The following is an 18115-nucleotide window of genomic DNA, read 5'->3' as shown; positions in this document are numbered from 1 at the left end:
CATCCACCACCCCTTAAAACAAAGAAAAATCCATCCATTTTACCAACTTTATTGCAATTTTTCCTGCAACGTTTTTTTAATTAAAATGTAAAGGTTATCTTATTTTATCTTATTCTATTTTATTTTATTTTTTTAAAAATAAATATCTTTGCTTTCTTTTTTAAAGTTCAAAACTGGTTAAAAGTTTTATGTCTTCTATTGATTTTTTCTCCTTACAAGGAAATTATGGTGGTCCAAATGAATTTTGGAATAGTAGAATGGTCCCATTTCCTCCGTGTTGAATGGGTAACTTAAAAGTCTCCAAAAAATAAAAAATAAAAAATAAAGGTTTTATGCTTTTTTGTTTAAATGGATTGTGTTTGGCTCATGAGAAAATTTCCTTAGAAATCTACTTCCACATTTAACAATTGATGTAATCCATACAAGACCCGAAACTTTCCTTTTCAAAGAAGTTTGGTCCCCAAATTTATTAAGCTGAAAATGAACAGTCTAGAATCTCATATGGGTTGAAACCCATTTGCACATATTTCATATTTAATTCATTTTTTTTTTCTAAAATAAAAAAAAAAATTTGTAATTTTTGGGTACCTGAAAGAAATGGCTTAACCACCACATGCTTGTGTGGGAGTGCCTCTTCAATGATGAATGCCCATAATTGAAACAAATTAATTTTGGAACTCTTTTTGCGTTTTTATTTTGTTAAGTTATTAGCATAAAAAGTCAAGCAAAATTACCCTTCAAAACTAATGGCACAGAATTGTCGGAGACCACAAAATGCTAATCTTCGAGTTATAATTTGTGATTATCCAAAAAAAAAAAAAAAAGAGAGTATAATTTATGAAAAATAATAAAAATGAAACAGCAATCTGGTTTCGGAATACAAGCTTTTAACTAAACTTTTTAATTCCTATAATCTCCATTTGTGCTTGTGGAAAAATATGGAACTTAATTAAATCTTGGAATATTCAATATAGTAATTTTTTTAACTTGTGTGTCTAATTAATTTGGTTTATTAAAAAAAAAATGTCACCAGGTAATTTATCAAGACAAAGTTACATGTCATTATATTATTGATTTGTATTAAGGTTCACTTATTTATTTAAATATTCAATTAATCATATTTGGATTTAATTTTTCAATCAATAAAATAATAACATTTTTTTCCATATAAATCCAAATTTAAAATAATTTTTGGTAATTATTCAGATTAAAATTATATAAATGTAATTGACTTGGTTGTAGAAATTTAGAAAACGTTTTAAAAATAAATTCAAAGTTCAATATTATTTGCAAAGACATTTCTTATTTTCCTTAAAAAACATAAAGTATAAAACAAATTATATTTAATCTAATCTATTTGTAACTTGTAAGGTTTCGCTGCAAACATACTACATAATGACTTGATTGTAAATTTTAATTTTATTTTTATTCTTTACAATTGGGCTTTATTATAAAGGTATTTTATCTTAACAAAACTCGAATAAAAATAAAATGAAATAATAAAAGAATTATCTCAAATGCATGAAAATGTTAAAATTTCAAAAACTATTATTTGTCACCATTTATGATCATTATCACCGAAATTTATATGTAATTTGGTAACTTAAATGACTATTTAATTTTTCAAATTAAAATTTTAAGATAAAAAATTAATACATAATTAAATCCTACCAATTAATAATTATTATATGAGCAATAATTTTACTATTGATCATCACTAATATTAATAATAATAACAATATTTGAAACTCTAAGACTTAAAAATCGATTTGAATATGATTTACGTTAAGCATGCAATTTCCACATTCCTTCCATCATCAAAAGATCATGTTCATCCAAATATTTGCTGGGAGTAATTTGCTCTCCAATCTTGAATCTTAATTTGTCTTCATAATTTCTTAAAACAAGCATAATACATATCTATATTATATGAACAGCCATCCTATGAAACGTTATATCACATCAAAATTCAAGACCAAAACAGTACTCAAGAAATTGACTTTGGCACTCTGACTACATTATCCTTTATATATATATATATATATATTTTTTATAACCAGATAAATTTACAGGCATTGAACAATATAATTCCACACCTAGAAGTTTCAAGGAAAACTCGAAGATTTTCTTTGTTTCTAAAGGGAGGAATTTATTTATTTATTTATTTTGGTGAATAAGGGAGTTAACATTGGTCAAACAGAGAAGCGAAATAAATTCCAAAAGTAAATAATACAATTTGGAGGCAGAAACAAGTAAAGGTCGTACAAGAAATTATAGCAGCCGTAGAAAGAATTAAGTTCATTGAAGCCTATATTTTCTTTTTATTTTATTTTATTTGAGTAAAATTATCAACAAATGTGATTACAAAGCTGCCTAAACTCTAAGATTAGCTACATTACCGCAAAAACTTGTTTACGAATTTGCTATTATTTTAATTATATTATATTATATCTATATATATACATATAGTATGTTTATCTTTGTTTGCACGCAAATATTAAAGTCACCATGTGATGAATATGGCTTACTTGGCAATTTGTACTAAAACTAGAATGGATATACATTCAACATTAAAACTCGTTAAAGAGTTATCAAATAAGTGTTGAACATTAATATGAATGAAGGTGTTCTCTAAGACGACGTGTCTTTTTATTTGTTTGGTAATGCTAAGGACGATGAGTAATAACCAACGACATGTATAATATAATAACGTCGTTTTTACATCATTAATGACGCTGGCAATTTTCTTATTATTTAGGTCTCTTTCAATAAATCAATTTTCTTATTTTTAAAAAGGAAATTAAAGGATGTCCTAACAGTTAAAATTGTATGATTTGGTTTGACTTTTTTTTTTCATAATAATAATAATAATTTTTATTGAATTAAAATGATATATATATATATAAAGCGGATAAGCAAAGCCTCTGAAAGTTGTAGAATTTTTTTTTTTCTAAATAACAATAAATATAACATTAACTTTTAAATATTAACTGCTAATCAATAAAAAAAAAATTTCTTTATCTTTTATATTTGTGATCTTTTCTCATAGTCTTGTCTTGCTTATTTAAAATTAAAAGTTTCAAATTAAAATTAAAAGTAAAGCCCTTTACGATCTTTTCCTTGTAATGCAATATCTCATTCAAAAAATTGAAATTTTCAAACAAAATATACTAAAAAATTAAGCATGCTTTAAAACCAACTAAAATTAAATGTCACACACGGCAAAAAATAGTATTTTCTCTTCAAATTTGGAGTGAAGAACATAAAGTGACACACGGAATTGAGATGACCACCATATCAAATAAAAAGACTCAAAATTAAAATCCTCCTTTTGCACATGTATCCGACATGTTTTTCAAATGAAAGAATAAGGAAAAAAAGAAAAGCTACTTTACACATTCATACAAATAAAAGATCACTAAAAGGTGGGGTGCATTTGGAAAAAGACAATGCTGGCTTGATTATGCCGAAAGCTAGCCACGTGGTTGTTTTTAGCAAACCATGAAAAATATGAGTTTGGTGAATACCCACCGCACACCATGACGTTTCTATATAAGCATCACAGTATAACAGTTTTGTTTCTTAATGACTGAAATTAGAAAGTTTATTTGCTCACGAAACATGTATATGATTAGCGTTGAAATTTTTCTTTTCTTTTCAACTATTTGGTCTTGTGAGTTGTGCAAATTCATAGACTTACAGCTGACCGATGTGATTTTCCATGTATCCGAGATATTACCTTTAATAAAACATGTGAAAGTTTAATATCCGAGATATTACCTTTAATAAAACATGTGAAAGTTTAATATCCGAGATATTACCTTTAATAAAACATGTGAAAGTTTAATTTAGATTAAGGAAATGAAACATGTCCACATAATATGATTGGTCTAAAAGACTCGATCAATGTTCAAAAAAGATTGAATATTAGTAGTAGATGATCATTTATCATGTTTACTATTAAATCTTATTTATTAGTTTTTAAATCATTTCAATGATTAGTATATAAAATATATTGATAAACTAAAAAATATACAAGTGTAATAAATTATTAAAATTATAAAAAAACTATTAACGCGTCTTCAAATCTCAACACATTTGAAAATATTTAAAGACAAATAAAAGGAGGTCCTCAACCCATATTAAATTGATTCGATAATTTTACCATTTATATATGTAATAAGTTATTGAGTTACTTCAATGATTCAAATTTTAAAGTATTTTAACAATATATATAGGTTCATGTAGGATTTTACATTGTCCATATTAAATTTTAATAATTTAATAAATACATTTAGGCTGTCAATCAATTTTAAAATTTTATATATTAAACACGATGATTAATTTAATAAATTATTTAATTTATAATTTTTAAATTGTCAAATAGGATTAGTTCTGTTCACAGTACAAAAATTAACAATAAATTCCCACTTGAATAATTTTTGAATTTTCCAACAATATCCATTCATAAACTATCATAAATAGTTTTAATATCCTTACGTACTTAAAAAAATAATAATAATACACTACATAAAAATAAAAAAATAAAAATAAAAACAAAAAATAAAAAAAATACAACAACATACTCTCATCTCTTTCCTTATCGCCCTCCCTCTGGCTTTAACCACTCACTTTTCTTCTACGCCATGGAATTTGCATCCTTTACCACATCTTCTAGCATCCTTTCAGGATCACCATTATCAAATAACGGAATCCCAGGTTCCAAACCACTTCTTTTCTTCCATTTACTGTTCCTATCGCTCAAAACCTCCCATCTCCAGCTTGCCATTGGGAATCTTGCAATCCATATGATAAAGACTTCTCTGAGGACTCAACATTGGTGAAGCATTATCCAAGGAAGTTGTGCCGCTCATTGTAAAGGGTATATATGAAGATTGCTCTTCTTGTCGACCATAGCTTTTTTTATTTATTTATTTATTCTGAGGGAGTTTGTACAGAAGAACATTCCATCTTTTCAATTCGATCTGGTTGATACATTGATTTTTATTTAATTTTTTCTGAAAAACATCGGGCTCTACACATCAAACTATTTTGGTTCATCAAGGATGCTGAAGAAAAGTGCAGCTTGTAGTGTATTTAGGTTTTATTTTGATTCATTAAGGATAAAATTGGCCTAATTTATTAGTATAAAGAGCAAAAATAAATTTTAATGTGAGTGTTTAGAATGTTATGTATCTAATAACTTTTGCAGTGGAAATAGAACTATAAGACTAGCTTTGAGATAAATGTAAAACATTTCGGAGGTTTTTAATAAACCATTCCTACCCCTGATAAATTAAAGTACTTTTATATCTTTAATAAATTTAAATTATTTTTAAAGTTTTCTGTTTTCTTTTTTCAAAAATTATTATTATTTTTTTTTTATGATTTTGCAAAAGTTGATTTGAAAACTTGAACGTTTTAGTAATCTATATTTCTAATTCATTTTATCTAAACTATATGATAGTTGTTTAGTTTAAAAATATCCATGTGATAATTTTAATAGTATACGCTTTTTTAATTAAATAATATTTTGTCAAATATATTTAGTTAAATGTAAATATAATGCATTATAATTTATCAAATATATTTAATTAAATGTATTTATCAAATATATAACTTACTTAAAAATATTATGTAATTAAATTATCATATAGATTTAAAAAAAATAATTATCACATAGTTTAAAAAAAATTTATTTAAAAAAAAGAAAAAAATTGAAATCTTTAAATTAATTGTTGCCACAAAAAAAAAAAAAAGAAACAAAAGGATTTTAAAAATAATTTAATTTTAGTAAAAGTATAAAGGTAAACTTAAAACCACTTCAAAAGTATAAATAATTCATCTAAAACTTCAAGAAATTTTTGTATTTATCTTCAAGGGGTGTAAATATAATATTCCCAAGATCTTAATCATAAAATCATTAAAGTAGACAAGATATAAGTTTAACATATATATATATATATATATTAATTTTGATATGGTAAAAAATTTATCAAAATGAATTATGAGAGATAGTCATCTGCCAAAATTATATAAATTTGACAATTGTGATTATGTCTTTCACAATTTATATCCATAAGTCCCTTACCATATTAATTTTATACATATACATATATATATATATATATATATATATATATATATATATATATATTTGAGCTGAGATGGAGATTTGTGAGAGAAGCATGTACAAAATCCTAATGTTTATCTAGAATTCGTAAATGGTATAATAATAAATTATATATCAATAATGCTAAAATCACCGATAAATCTATCAAATGATTAAATGTTAATATTTTATTGGTTGAAAAACTAATTAACATAATTTATATAGAAATAAGTAAACATTTAAAAAGATAAATATAATTAAATAATCATATTATCAATTATTTGATAATACATTGACAAAATTCATGGTGCCTTTAGAATTATTTATTACATGTATATGAATCGATCACATGAGAATCACATCTGGTGGGTGCAAAATAAACATCCATATGTAATTAAGTTATGAATGTTTGTACATATTATCCAACATTAATTTAGACAAAGTTCGCTCAAGCAAAAAAGGAAATAAACGCACATGATAGTTAGAAAAATCTGTGGGGTTTTTCTTTGTTTGTTTTGAAAATGTAATTAAGCATATCCGGACAATTCAGTTCTCACTTTTCCTTGTCATTCCCGTGATTGCATGTGTTCCTGTTTCAATATAAAGCTTTCGGTTTGAACCTTAATCTGTCCTGTATATCCAACCTCAAGTAATTATTTGAGAAAGAGAAAAGAAAAAAAGAAAAGAAAAAGAGAATAAACCGGCATTGGACACTAAATATTCCAATAATTTGAAAAATCTGATCCCACATATAATCAAAATCAATGGATTCTGACTTGTTACATTAGAATTATAAACGCAGCCAATATGCCAAATATATTATCGGGTTTTTATAGAGCATGGGTTGGTAAAGTAAGGAGCCACTATTATTATTATTATTATTATTTGGGTAAGCAAAAAAAACTGCTATACAATATAACAGTATAAGATTATTTAAGATAATGATAAAATTTATCAAAATTTGAATATAATTTTCGAATTCGTATATATAATAGTTGAGTGATTTTTTTATGTTAAAATATCATATTCGGTGGTAAGAAGCTACTTATACATATTATATATCCATACATACATATATATATATATATATATATATATAATTATGGGGGAAGTGCCAACCATTTGGTGGGGGACAGTTATACACAGTGGTTGGATTACACAGATCACGCAAATCTGACGGATGTAATTGATTGTGTCTACTATGTGGTGTCCGACTTCATCCATAGTAGCGTTCATGTATATGTGTATATATATATATATATATATATAAATTTCCTCAAAAACCCATCTCATCCCCCACCATATTTTACACACCTTAGGTCGGGCAAAATGCTGTCTAATGCTTTCAATCCACAACATATCTTATGATGTGAGACAAACAAAATATAATGAGCATCAGGCGCACCCGGTAAGAAATCTATATATATATATATATATATATACACACACACACAAAGAATCTCTTCTACAGGAAATCCTAGACAAATTTTGTTTGGGATACTGTAGGATGGTTTTTCAAAAAATTATCATCTATTGTATATATATAAGTCTCCAAAACAAAATTCATTAGAGGAGAGTTCTCTTACTTATCAGAATTTTTTGATAGTTTTTCTATAAAAATTTAACTTCTCAATTTTTTGATTACTTTAAGGATTAAAATATAAATTTTTTTTTTAAATATAAATGATTCTAGATAGAGTTTTTTAAATATTTTAGTATTTTATCCAATCCATTTAAATCATTAAGACATCTTTAAATATCAATTTTTAAAAAATATTAAATACTGATAAAAAATTTTAATAAAAAATTTATTAAAATATACTTACAAGAGACTGATAGACATATTAAGCAATTAAAATATGGTAGCAAATAGTGAAAGACAGCAATTATGCATAGCATGCGCAATAGTTTCCTAAAGTGGTTTATTTGTCCAAATTGGGTTGGCCTCCAAGAACTCAACACCACTTTATCCAACACTACCATTGAGAATGCACATAGAATTGGCATTTGATCGGCCATAAAAGAAACTACTTTATTTGCTTCTAAATCTAATCATAAAATATTATTTAATTAGTGAATTGGATAGGGAAAGAAAGCCTAACTAGCTAAAGAAAGCCTAACTAGCTAACTAAAGGGTTTTTATCCCTTAATTTATTCCCTTAAAGCTTTTTTAACCCCTCAAGTGAAAGTCTACAGGGTACGTATTTTTAAAATTAATTAATCTAGTTTCTTCCTACTAATCACTTTGCAAAGAAACTAATATTAAAATGCCGATGAGTGAAGACAAAACCGATGGTCGGTGTCAATGTCACCTTCTATGTATTCTGTATGATTCTTCAAAGGCCAATGGCGGTTTTGGATGTCTTTTTATTTCTCAATAAATGAGGACCCCAATGAACTACAACCACATAATTTTTTTAATATATAAAAAGAAAAAGAAAAAAAAAAATCTTCATAATGGTGCAATTATACCCTTATACATGTACATTTAATACCCTACAGCCAACAGAATATTTGATGAATATGGAAGTATAGAGGAATATAGGTGGTACCCAGCTTTTGTTGAGTTCAGAAAATATATTTGAATAAATTAATTAAGCATATCGAAGATTTTTCTTCATTAATTATTTTTTTTTTTTTACTTTTTTAATTTTTATAAGAAAGTAGTGGATGTTGTTCACACTTGTATGTTTCCTTGTAGTCCCCCACAAGAGAGACCGACGTTATCTCTTTTTTATAAGTCGAACCCGAGAACAAAATAAATTCACAAAAGTATCCTGTGTATCCCATTAATTCTTTATCTGATTGTAGCCAAACTTGTTAATTGACGTCGGCAGCTAAAAAAAAACATATAAAATTTCTTCGTTTTCGTAAATATATCAAATAACCACAACACTGAATTTTTATTTTTATTTATTTGAGATAATAACCTCATGACTTGAGCAAAACAAATTAAAATGAGATCATGTAAGAAATTGAAGGAAATTATGAGCATAAATTATATAGATCGAAGAAGAAGGTTGATATATAAAAAGAGTATTGATATGATCGGAATATATTTTCATTTTAAATTGGAAATTTTAAATGTTGTAAGTGTTGAAGGTGTCAATTTAATTAATGAGTCAGTTTTAAAAATTTAAACAAAATGACAACTATAAAAACTTGTTATGTTGTATAGTTTTAAATAAAATGTGAAAATATCTAGCAACATATAAAAAATGTATATATACAATGACTTAGACATCCATTAAAGTATAATGAAATAACTGTTAAAATTTTTTATATAATATATATATAATTTTTTTATAATGAAATATCTACAAGTTTTAACTTGTGGATATGTATATAAAAATGACAGTTTTTGTATATGAGTAATTATCATTTATGAGTAATATATTGATGATGATTTTTTTTTTAAAAAAAATTCATCTTTTCGTGTATCCATAAATTAAAAATATATCAGAATCTACACCATAAAAAATATTGCATATAGATAATTTTACTACAGTAAATGCCCTAACAAAATTTACAAGCCTATCTTTAAAAGAATATGTATATAACCTTTTTTTTTTTTTTAAATCTATGCTTAAAAAGGACAAACATTTAAATTTTTAGGCTTCTATTATTATATTAAACCTGTATATATAAAACATACAAGTTTACTATAATAGGTATAAGTGGTCTTTTGACAGAAAGATTGTTTTTTTCATATAAATTATTGCATTTTATCAATAGTAACTTGCAGATAAAACCTACATCCAATACTATAGAGAACGTCTATACCTGTTATACCGAGATTATATAAATATATATGTATTTATTAATATTATCTTACTGTCCTCATCTTTTTGTCATCAGCGTTAATGTTTATTTGTTTATTTATTTATTTTACTAAATTTTCTACATTAGTACAATTAAAGTAAGGGTCTATAACCTTTTTTTCTAACAGCAGAAAGGGAAAATTTAGGCCAAAAAGGAAAAGGTTGAATCCAATGTATGTGTATAAGAATCACTGGCAAAAGAGCACGAAAAATGAGCAACCAAATTACAATTCAATGGTACCCACTGGACAGTATAGCAACGAAAATTAAAAAGCTTTTTGTATTTTTCACGCGAATAAAAGTTACAAAACCAAAAGAAGAAGAAAGAGCTGTAATTAAATTGAGGGCTGCCAGAACGTGCCAGTAGAGGGGCTGCTAGAAGGGTCCTACCTTCTAACCTTAATCCATCTTTTTATGGAAAATCTAATTATCCATCTAATTTATAAGGCTGCTAGAAGTTGCTGCTAGCATTCAATTTAAATTTTCTTAGTTATTGTCAAATACTCTAATTCTTTAAGAATAAAAACGTGTTGGGAGTAGCAAACGTTAAATAACAAATATATAAAGATTAATTTCATTTACGTTAGCCTATAAATTATCTAATTCAAAGCTGAGATCGATCGATAAGCAAAGCAAGTTCTGAAAGTCAGATTCTCAACTCAGAAATCTAATTCAAGATGGTAAATAAATAAATAAATAAAGATGCATAATTGCAATTAACTTGATTTGTTAATTGCATATTGCATATAATTCTACCCTTTGAATTTGGCTTCTATAAAACCTTATATTATATTATGCTATGTCCGCGATTAATTTAGGTAAATCGCGGGTTTTCTGTAACCATTTCACAAAAAATAACAAATGAAAAAATTTTAATATAAGTCTTGATTTCATTTTGCTTTTTTTTTTTTTTTTTTAATTATGACATGGGAGAATTTAAATTTTAAATTTTTTCCAAAAGAAATAGTGATTTTTCTCATTAGGTGTTGAATAGTGACATATAAGATATAACACTGTTTATTTGTCTTTTGGAAGAATAAATTGAATCAAATTAATCACTTGATGCATACACCTTTTAAAACATCAATTTGAGTCTTGAACTAGATTGAACAACGTGCATGTCATTTTCTATTACGTTTACTACATTTCCAATTTCACCCTTCCAATTCTAGGGTTAAAATTGTAAAAGGAACAAACACAGTAAAGTAGCTTATGCCCAACATGTCAATTTCTTTTTTGATTCTTATTAATTGAATTTTGATTTTAATTTCTTAATATTTTTTGGGAGAAAGAGAAGATGCTATTTGAAAGTCCATAAAGCTGGGCAGCTTCCAAGATATAACCTTGATCAACATCACAAACACAAACACTATATGACCAGCCAAGCAGGAGGCTGGTGGTCAGTCTTCCCCAAATTGGTCAAAGCTGCAGAGAGTCATTGGTCCACAAACCCCCACTTTTGAGAGGAAGATGAAGAAAGAGAGATGGTTCCACAAGGCAACAAACAAATTAAACACCACCTTGCCCCATAACATAGAGGGTCCCACTACGTTCTGAATGTTCTTTCGCTTCATTTTTTTTTTATTATTTAATTTTTACCTTTTTTTCCTCATTTTGAATACAATTACACTAATAATTCCCTTCCTCAATCTAAAACCTACCCACTGTTCAGTCATTAAAATCCTATAAATACCCCCCCTTACCCAAACTCCATTTCACAACCACAAACAAGTATTCAAGTTAACTTCAGAGAGAGAGAGAGAGAGAGAGAGAAACAAGTATTCAAGTCAACTTCAAAGAGAGAGAGAGAGAGAGAGAAAAATAAATAAATAAACAGAGAGAGATGGCAAATTTCCCAGTTATCAACTTGGAGAATCTCAATGGTGAAGGAAGGAAGGCTACAATGGAACAGATTAGAGATGCTTGTGAGAACTGGGGTTTCTTTGAGGTAAAAATGCTAGCTATTTTTTTAATGTTATAGCACATTATTTTCTTTTGGCACGGTGATTCTGGTGCTTATCTTAACAAAAACAAAAATTGGCAGCTTGTGAATCATGGTATAGCCCCTGAGTTTATGGACAAAATAGAGAGGATGACAAAAGAGCATTACAGGAAGTGCATGGAGCAGAGGTTCAAAGAGCTTGTTGCAAGCAAAGGTTTGGAAGCTGTTCAGACAGAGGTCAGTGACATGGATTGGGAAAGCACTTTCTTCTTGCGCCACCTTCCTGTTTCTACCATATCAGAGATTCCAGATCTCCATGATGATTACAGGTATTATTTTCCAAAAAAAAAAAAAAAAAATTCCCAGATATCTAAAATGTTGATAAATCATACACAATGCAGAGTTCTAAAAAAAAATCCAAAAAATTAATTTTCTACAGGAAAGCGATGAAGGAATTTGCTTTGAAATTGGAGACACTAGCTGAGGAACTACTAGACCTGTTATGTGAGAATCTTGGACTTGAAAAAGGGTATCTGAAAAAGGCCTTCTATGGATCAAAAGGTCCAACTTTTGGAACCAAGGTGAGCAATTATCCACCATGCCCAAAACCGGAGTTGATCAAAGGTCTCCGAGCCCACACAGATGCAGGTGGCATCATCTTGCTGTTCCAGGATGACAAAGTCAGCGGCCTCCAGCTACTTAAGGATGGTCAATGGATTGATGTCCCTCCTATGCGCCACTCCATTGTAGTCAACCTTGGCGATCAACTTGAGGTAAGCCCTCCATGTTTTAATAAACAAATCCAACTCCAAATTAAAATTTGTCTTTTTATTTTTTTTAATACCCCAAAAAAACAAAGATAGTGAAAATCTGAACTATGAAAAATATGTTTTTTACAGGTTATAACAAATGGGAAATACAAGAGTGTAGAACACAGAGTGATTGCACAAACAAATGGTACCAGAATGTCCATAGCTTCATTCTACAACCCCGGTAGTGATGCTGTTATTTACCCTGCACCAGTCCTTGTCGAGAAAGAAGCAGAGGAGAAGAAGCAAGTTTACCCAAAATTTGTTTTTGAAGATTATATGAAGCTTTATACTGCGTTGAAATTCGAGCCCAAAGAGCCAAGGTTCAAAGCCATGAAAGCAGTGGAAACTAATGTTGGTTTGGGTCCAATTGCTACAGCTTAAAGAGGAAGGATAAATATATATATATATATAGATATAAATATACTATCTGCTCTATGATATTATATTTAGATTATTTGCTTGAATAAGTACTACTTATGGGTGTTTTCTTTAGAGCAAGAGAGACCGGTTGAAGAAAAAGCAAAAAAAAAACAGAGAAAAACAAGATGAGGGCCATAGTTTAACTGTTGTGGGAATCAATTTGCTATTTGTAGAAAGTAACCAAAGTTATACCTGGTTTCTTAATAATAAATTTCAAGAATTTTTATTCACTCCACTGTTTCCAATCTCTCTTTTTTATTTATTTATTTATTTATTTATTTTTGTTAATTTTTTGATATGGGTGGTGGATGGATCTCGTAGATAAAGTCATATGCATGAAATTAAGGCAAACTAATATAATATATAGTAAACATTTACTTTTAAAGTGGTTTCATTCTGTTCAACTGTTAGGTATAGTTAGTTTTCCTTTTCCAAGAATTCAACACAAACTGGATTCCACCAGATTTAAATTAATTTTATATTCACTACTCAAGACCCAACCTTGGAAATCAATAAATTCTTACAAATACATATTATATAAATATAGTTTAGAAGGAGATGAAGCGAATTAAGCAATATCTGCAGCCCTCCAGACTCTGCCATAACCAGAATCTATTAGTTTTCTAAAAATAGTTGCTACTTGCTGAAATTTATGCAAACAAAAATAATATATACAAGATCAGATTTGTATGAATGGAATCTGGATTCCAATAATTGACCATAGAGAAAAAATAATTATAAATAATTAAAAAAAGGACCAAATTAGAGTAGGCTTTATGATTACCATCCTAGCAAATTTTTGCAAATTCTGGGACCAGTTTATCATAGTTATGAGGAAACATTTCGTTTCCAATAAGCTGGTGTTTCCATACTTTTCATTTAATTTTTCTTTGTCGTTTCCAAAGGAAATAAGATGGCTAATCATATTAAATTTTTTAATTGATATGACAGTTTAAGAAGGGAAAGATCGAGTTCATACAATCATATTATTTTGAAATAATGAATAATTATTCTGAAAATCATATTTTTATAATCACTTTCGAATTTATAATGGAAGTGTAACTATAAAGCACCTTCAACTCAATATCCTATCCCATTTACTATAATCATAATCTTTTAAATCACTTGAAAAAATTATTATTTCGAGTCTTCTCAAGTATTATCGTACTATCTAATAAAAAAACGATAATTGGATACATTGTGTACTAGGATACAAGCTAAGTATATATCCACAAAATACCCTCATTAAAAAGTAGAAAAACGAAAAAGGTATACATGATAAACTCAAATTAATATTTCACAAAAGATTTTCCATAAACCATTTTGATTGTTCGATAATAAGGCTATGTTTGCTATTGATATAATTTCCAAAATGTCAGCTTTTTAAAAATTAATAAAATAATATTAGCTTGATAAATGATGTTTAAAATTGGTATTTTAATAATAGATATTAGAGATTGTTGGAAAAGTCAAAATTAAAAGAGTTTTGCTATTTGATGAGGATCAGCATCCTATAAGTTAATTTTTAATCGCAATATTTATTCTATTATTTTTTATTTTAAAATTATAAAAGAAATCCTTTAATAATATCTATTCAAATTATTATTTAACATGTAAATTCTATTAACAATCATTCACCAAAAGTAATATATAGTATTTTTTGAATTAAAATTTAAAATGCTATCCACTATTCCGCTTCTCAAAATTAGTTTCTAAAGGATTATATTCTTCTAGAATAATATTTTATTTTAATTTTTTTTTCAAACATCTAAACTAGCTCTTTTAATTGTTTCACAATTAATTTTGAGACTCTAAAATCAATCCAAAAAAGGCCTTAATAATTGTTTGCTAGGGAGGAAAAGTGGATGATAAGGAGAGAGGAAAAAAAAGGGCAAGGTAAGTTCATCTAAACCAATCTTTCCCATAATTGGATGGTGGGAAACCGTTGAGGTTAACAAAATAAGTGTACTGTAGAATCATCATCAAACTGCTTCCAAAATTTTAATTATACTTATTTATAGCTAATGCTAATTACTAAAATAGCAATTTATTAAAAAAAAAAGCAGTTTACCAGAATTTTGCGATTTGAACTTTGAAATTTAAAATTATACAAATCGAATTTTAAATTTTATGCAAATTAGTTTAATTGGCCAATGAGATTATCGATGTTGTTAGATGTTGTCAGTTCTTCATTTGCTGATATGATATTGACATCATAATTTGTTCTTGAACAAAAAAAATTAAAAAAAAATTATTATTTTTTTATTTTATATTTATGAATTTTTTATTTATAAAACCATATTCATTCCTATTTTATTTAAGTTAAACTATCCAAGAAATTAAATATTTTTGAACTTAAAATTGGACAAAAATAAAAATAAAAATAAAATAGAAATTTTTGTCTATTAAAAATATTTTTATTAGACCAAAAATTAAATAAAATAATTTTAAAATTGATATTAATTTTTTATGCCCAAACCATAAACAATTAGATCAAAAAAAAAAAAAAAAAGACCAAAAATAGAAAAAAATAAAAATAAAATTAGAATGTGCTTAGTCAATAGTAAATATTTTTTTAATCTAAAATTAGATAAAAATAAAACTAAAAATACAAATTTTAGTCTAATAAAAACAATAGAAAAACCATAATTTTTTTGCATTGGTCTAATTTTTATTTTTAGGGTTCATTTTGTAATATTTGTATTAAACCAAAATATAAAAAAAATTTAGGTTCAAAAATATTTAATTTTGACAGTGGATATTTTAATAAAATTATTTTGCTTAATTTTTTATCTAATAAAAATAGTTGTAGACCAATAGATCCTACTTTATTTCTATTTTTATTTTTGATCTAATTTTAGATCTCAAAATATTTTATTTCTAGGATATTTTAATTTAAGTAAAATAGGAATGATATAACTATCAAATAAAAAAAGCATAAATATAAAGTAGAAAAATAACAATATTACTTTTTTTAATTCAAAAATGAATTATAACATTAGTATGACATCGGCATGTTAAAAATTTTGATGTTAATACTATTAACCTCATAGGCCAATTGGATCAATTTGTATCCCATTCAGAACTTAAAAATTCAATTCACATAATTCTAAATTTTAAAATTAAAATCACATAACTTTAAAATTTTAAAAATTTTACAATGTCAAAGTTCAATTATCCCATTAATTAATTACTTTCTCTACACGGTGCAGAAAAGGAAAAGTATGCACCGACTTCAATTGTAGCCGCTATTATTTATTTTCTTTTGGGAAGTGACTTTTCTGGTCGCAACATATGGAGGGCTGTAGGCCCACGTTATAAAGCTAGTATTCCAAATGAAACATATTTGGATATATATATATATATATATATATTGATTTAGTAAACTATACACTTCACTTTGTAGTGCATAATAACGATACAGTATAATAATAAATGAAAGAAAAAAAAATTTTATTTTTTTAAAAAAATTAGTATTATTTAGATGTTATGTAATAATTTAATTAATTAATTATTATTAAAATGTCTATTTTATTTTATTATTAATATTAAAAAATAAAAAAAATCATAAATTAATATTGCATTATATGATCTCTTGATTATATTCTTAAATAGTCAATCATAAAAAATTTAAGTAGCTTGCTAAATCATAACCATATATATATATATATATATATATATATATATATATATATATATATATATATGTATGTATATAATATATGCAAAAGTAAATTAATTAATTATTAAGAAAGGCATACATATGTATATATATATATATGTCTAGTTGTCTCTCGTTATGTCTAAAACAACCGGCATATTAAATAAAAAAGACTAGTTTTTTTCTCTTTCGTCGAATATGCATATCTTTAAAGACAGGAAACTTCATGATGGCCATAAAAAGAAAGTCAAAGAATTAATGATTTGCTATGAGATTTCATTTCCCAAACAAGCTGACAATGTATTCCACAAAAATCTCAACTTTATAAGACTCTTCTTTAACTTCCACATAAGCTTTCAACTTATTGTGTTTGTGAGTGGAGCAGCTGGTGATGATGAATGAAACCCCCAAAAAAAAAAGTAAATAAGATAATGTCTCAGAGAGAGAGAGAGAATCGATCTCCATCGGTAGACAAACACCCTTTTTAGCTTTTTAATCATAACTGGGATCAGATGGCGGACAAAAAACCAAAAAATCCAAAATTTTAAAGAAGTTTAGATAATGAGCATGTAATGGGGGATAATGGAGGAGAATCTCATTACTTTTTCTATTTTGTGGCTAAAAAAGGCTTTGTCGGGTCAATTTTTTTTAAATTCACAGTTTTTGTTTTACATCGTAAAAAGATTAATGGGACAAGATTGTCTCATTAAAGGTTAAACATTTCAAGCAGAATCACGATTTTTCTTCAACGAGAGTGCAAAATGGAGGGAAAAAAAAAAAAAAAAAAGAAGAAAGATGACACAAAGGTAGTTTTTTCGCTTTGACATACAAAAAATTGAAAAGGAAAACCGACAACAAATTAAGTAAAAAAGGGTATTGTATTCGAAAAAGTGAAAAAATGGATTCCTTCCAGTCGTCCACCCCTATTTTAATCAATTGTCGGTAAGACGCCCACAATGTGTTATGTAAAACTTACGTAAAATAATTACTTTCAGAATATAGAGTGGAAAGATATTGATATATATCTTTTCGGACTAACATTACTCGAATCTAAATATAAATTTTTATGGTCTCAGACAATCTAATCACAAAATTATTATTATTATTTTTTAATCAATGAAAAAGTTTGAATTCTCATATTTTAATTGAAAGGTGTATATATATATATATATAGGTAATTTAGTTCATATTATATATATATATATATATATATATTTACAGTTTTTATATCATAAAAAATTATAAAAGATTTTTGAAGAAAGACAACCATATGCAGTTATGGAGAAAGACAACTATTTACACCTGTCAAATACCTTATGGTTGTGTTTCTCCATATATCTTTTATGT

At 26.5% G+C, this 18115-nt stretch overlaps 1 protein-coding gene across 1 annotated transcript; it reads left to right on the top strand.

The window, feature by feature from the left end:
* Positions 1–11771: 11771 nt before the first annotated feature.
* LOC107417150 (1-aminocyclopropane-1-carboxylate oxidase) lies at positions 11772–13200 on the top strand. The gene is given in 4 exon segments (NM_001323868.1): positions 11772–11881; positions 11978–12204; positions 12315–12648; positions 12775–13200. Coding segments are annotated over 4 exon segments (960 nt in total). The 5' UTR covers positions 11772–11776; the 3' UTR covers positions 13069–13200.
* Positions 13201–18115: the final 4915 nt, after the last annotated feature.

Source organism: Ziziphus jujuba, chromosome 4, assembly GCF_031755915.1.
Source record: "Ziziphus jujuba cultivar Dongzao chromosome 4, ASM3175591v1".
In the NCBI taxonomy this organism is placed as follows: Eukaryota; Viridiplantae; Streptophyta; class Magnoliopsida; order Rosales; family Rhamnaceae; genus Ziziphus; species Ziziphus jujuba.
Note: the sequence above shows the minus strand (reverse complement) of the source record. Positions and strands in the feature narration are given on the sequence as shown.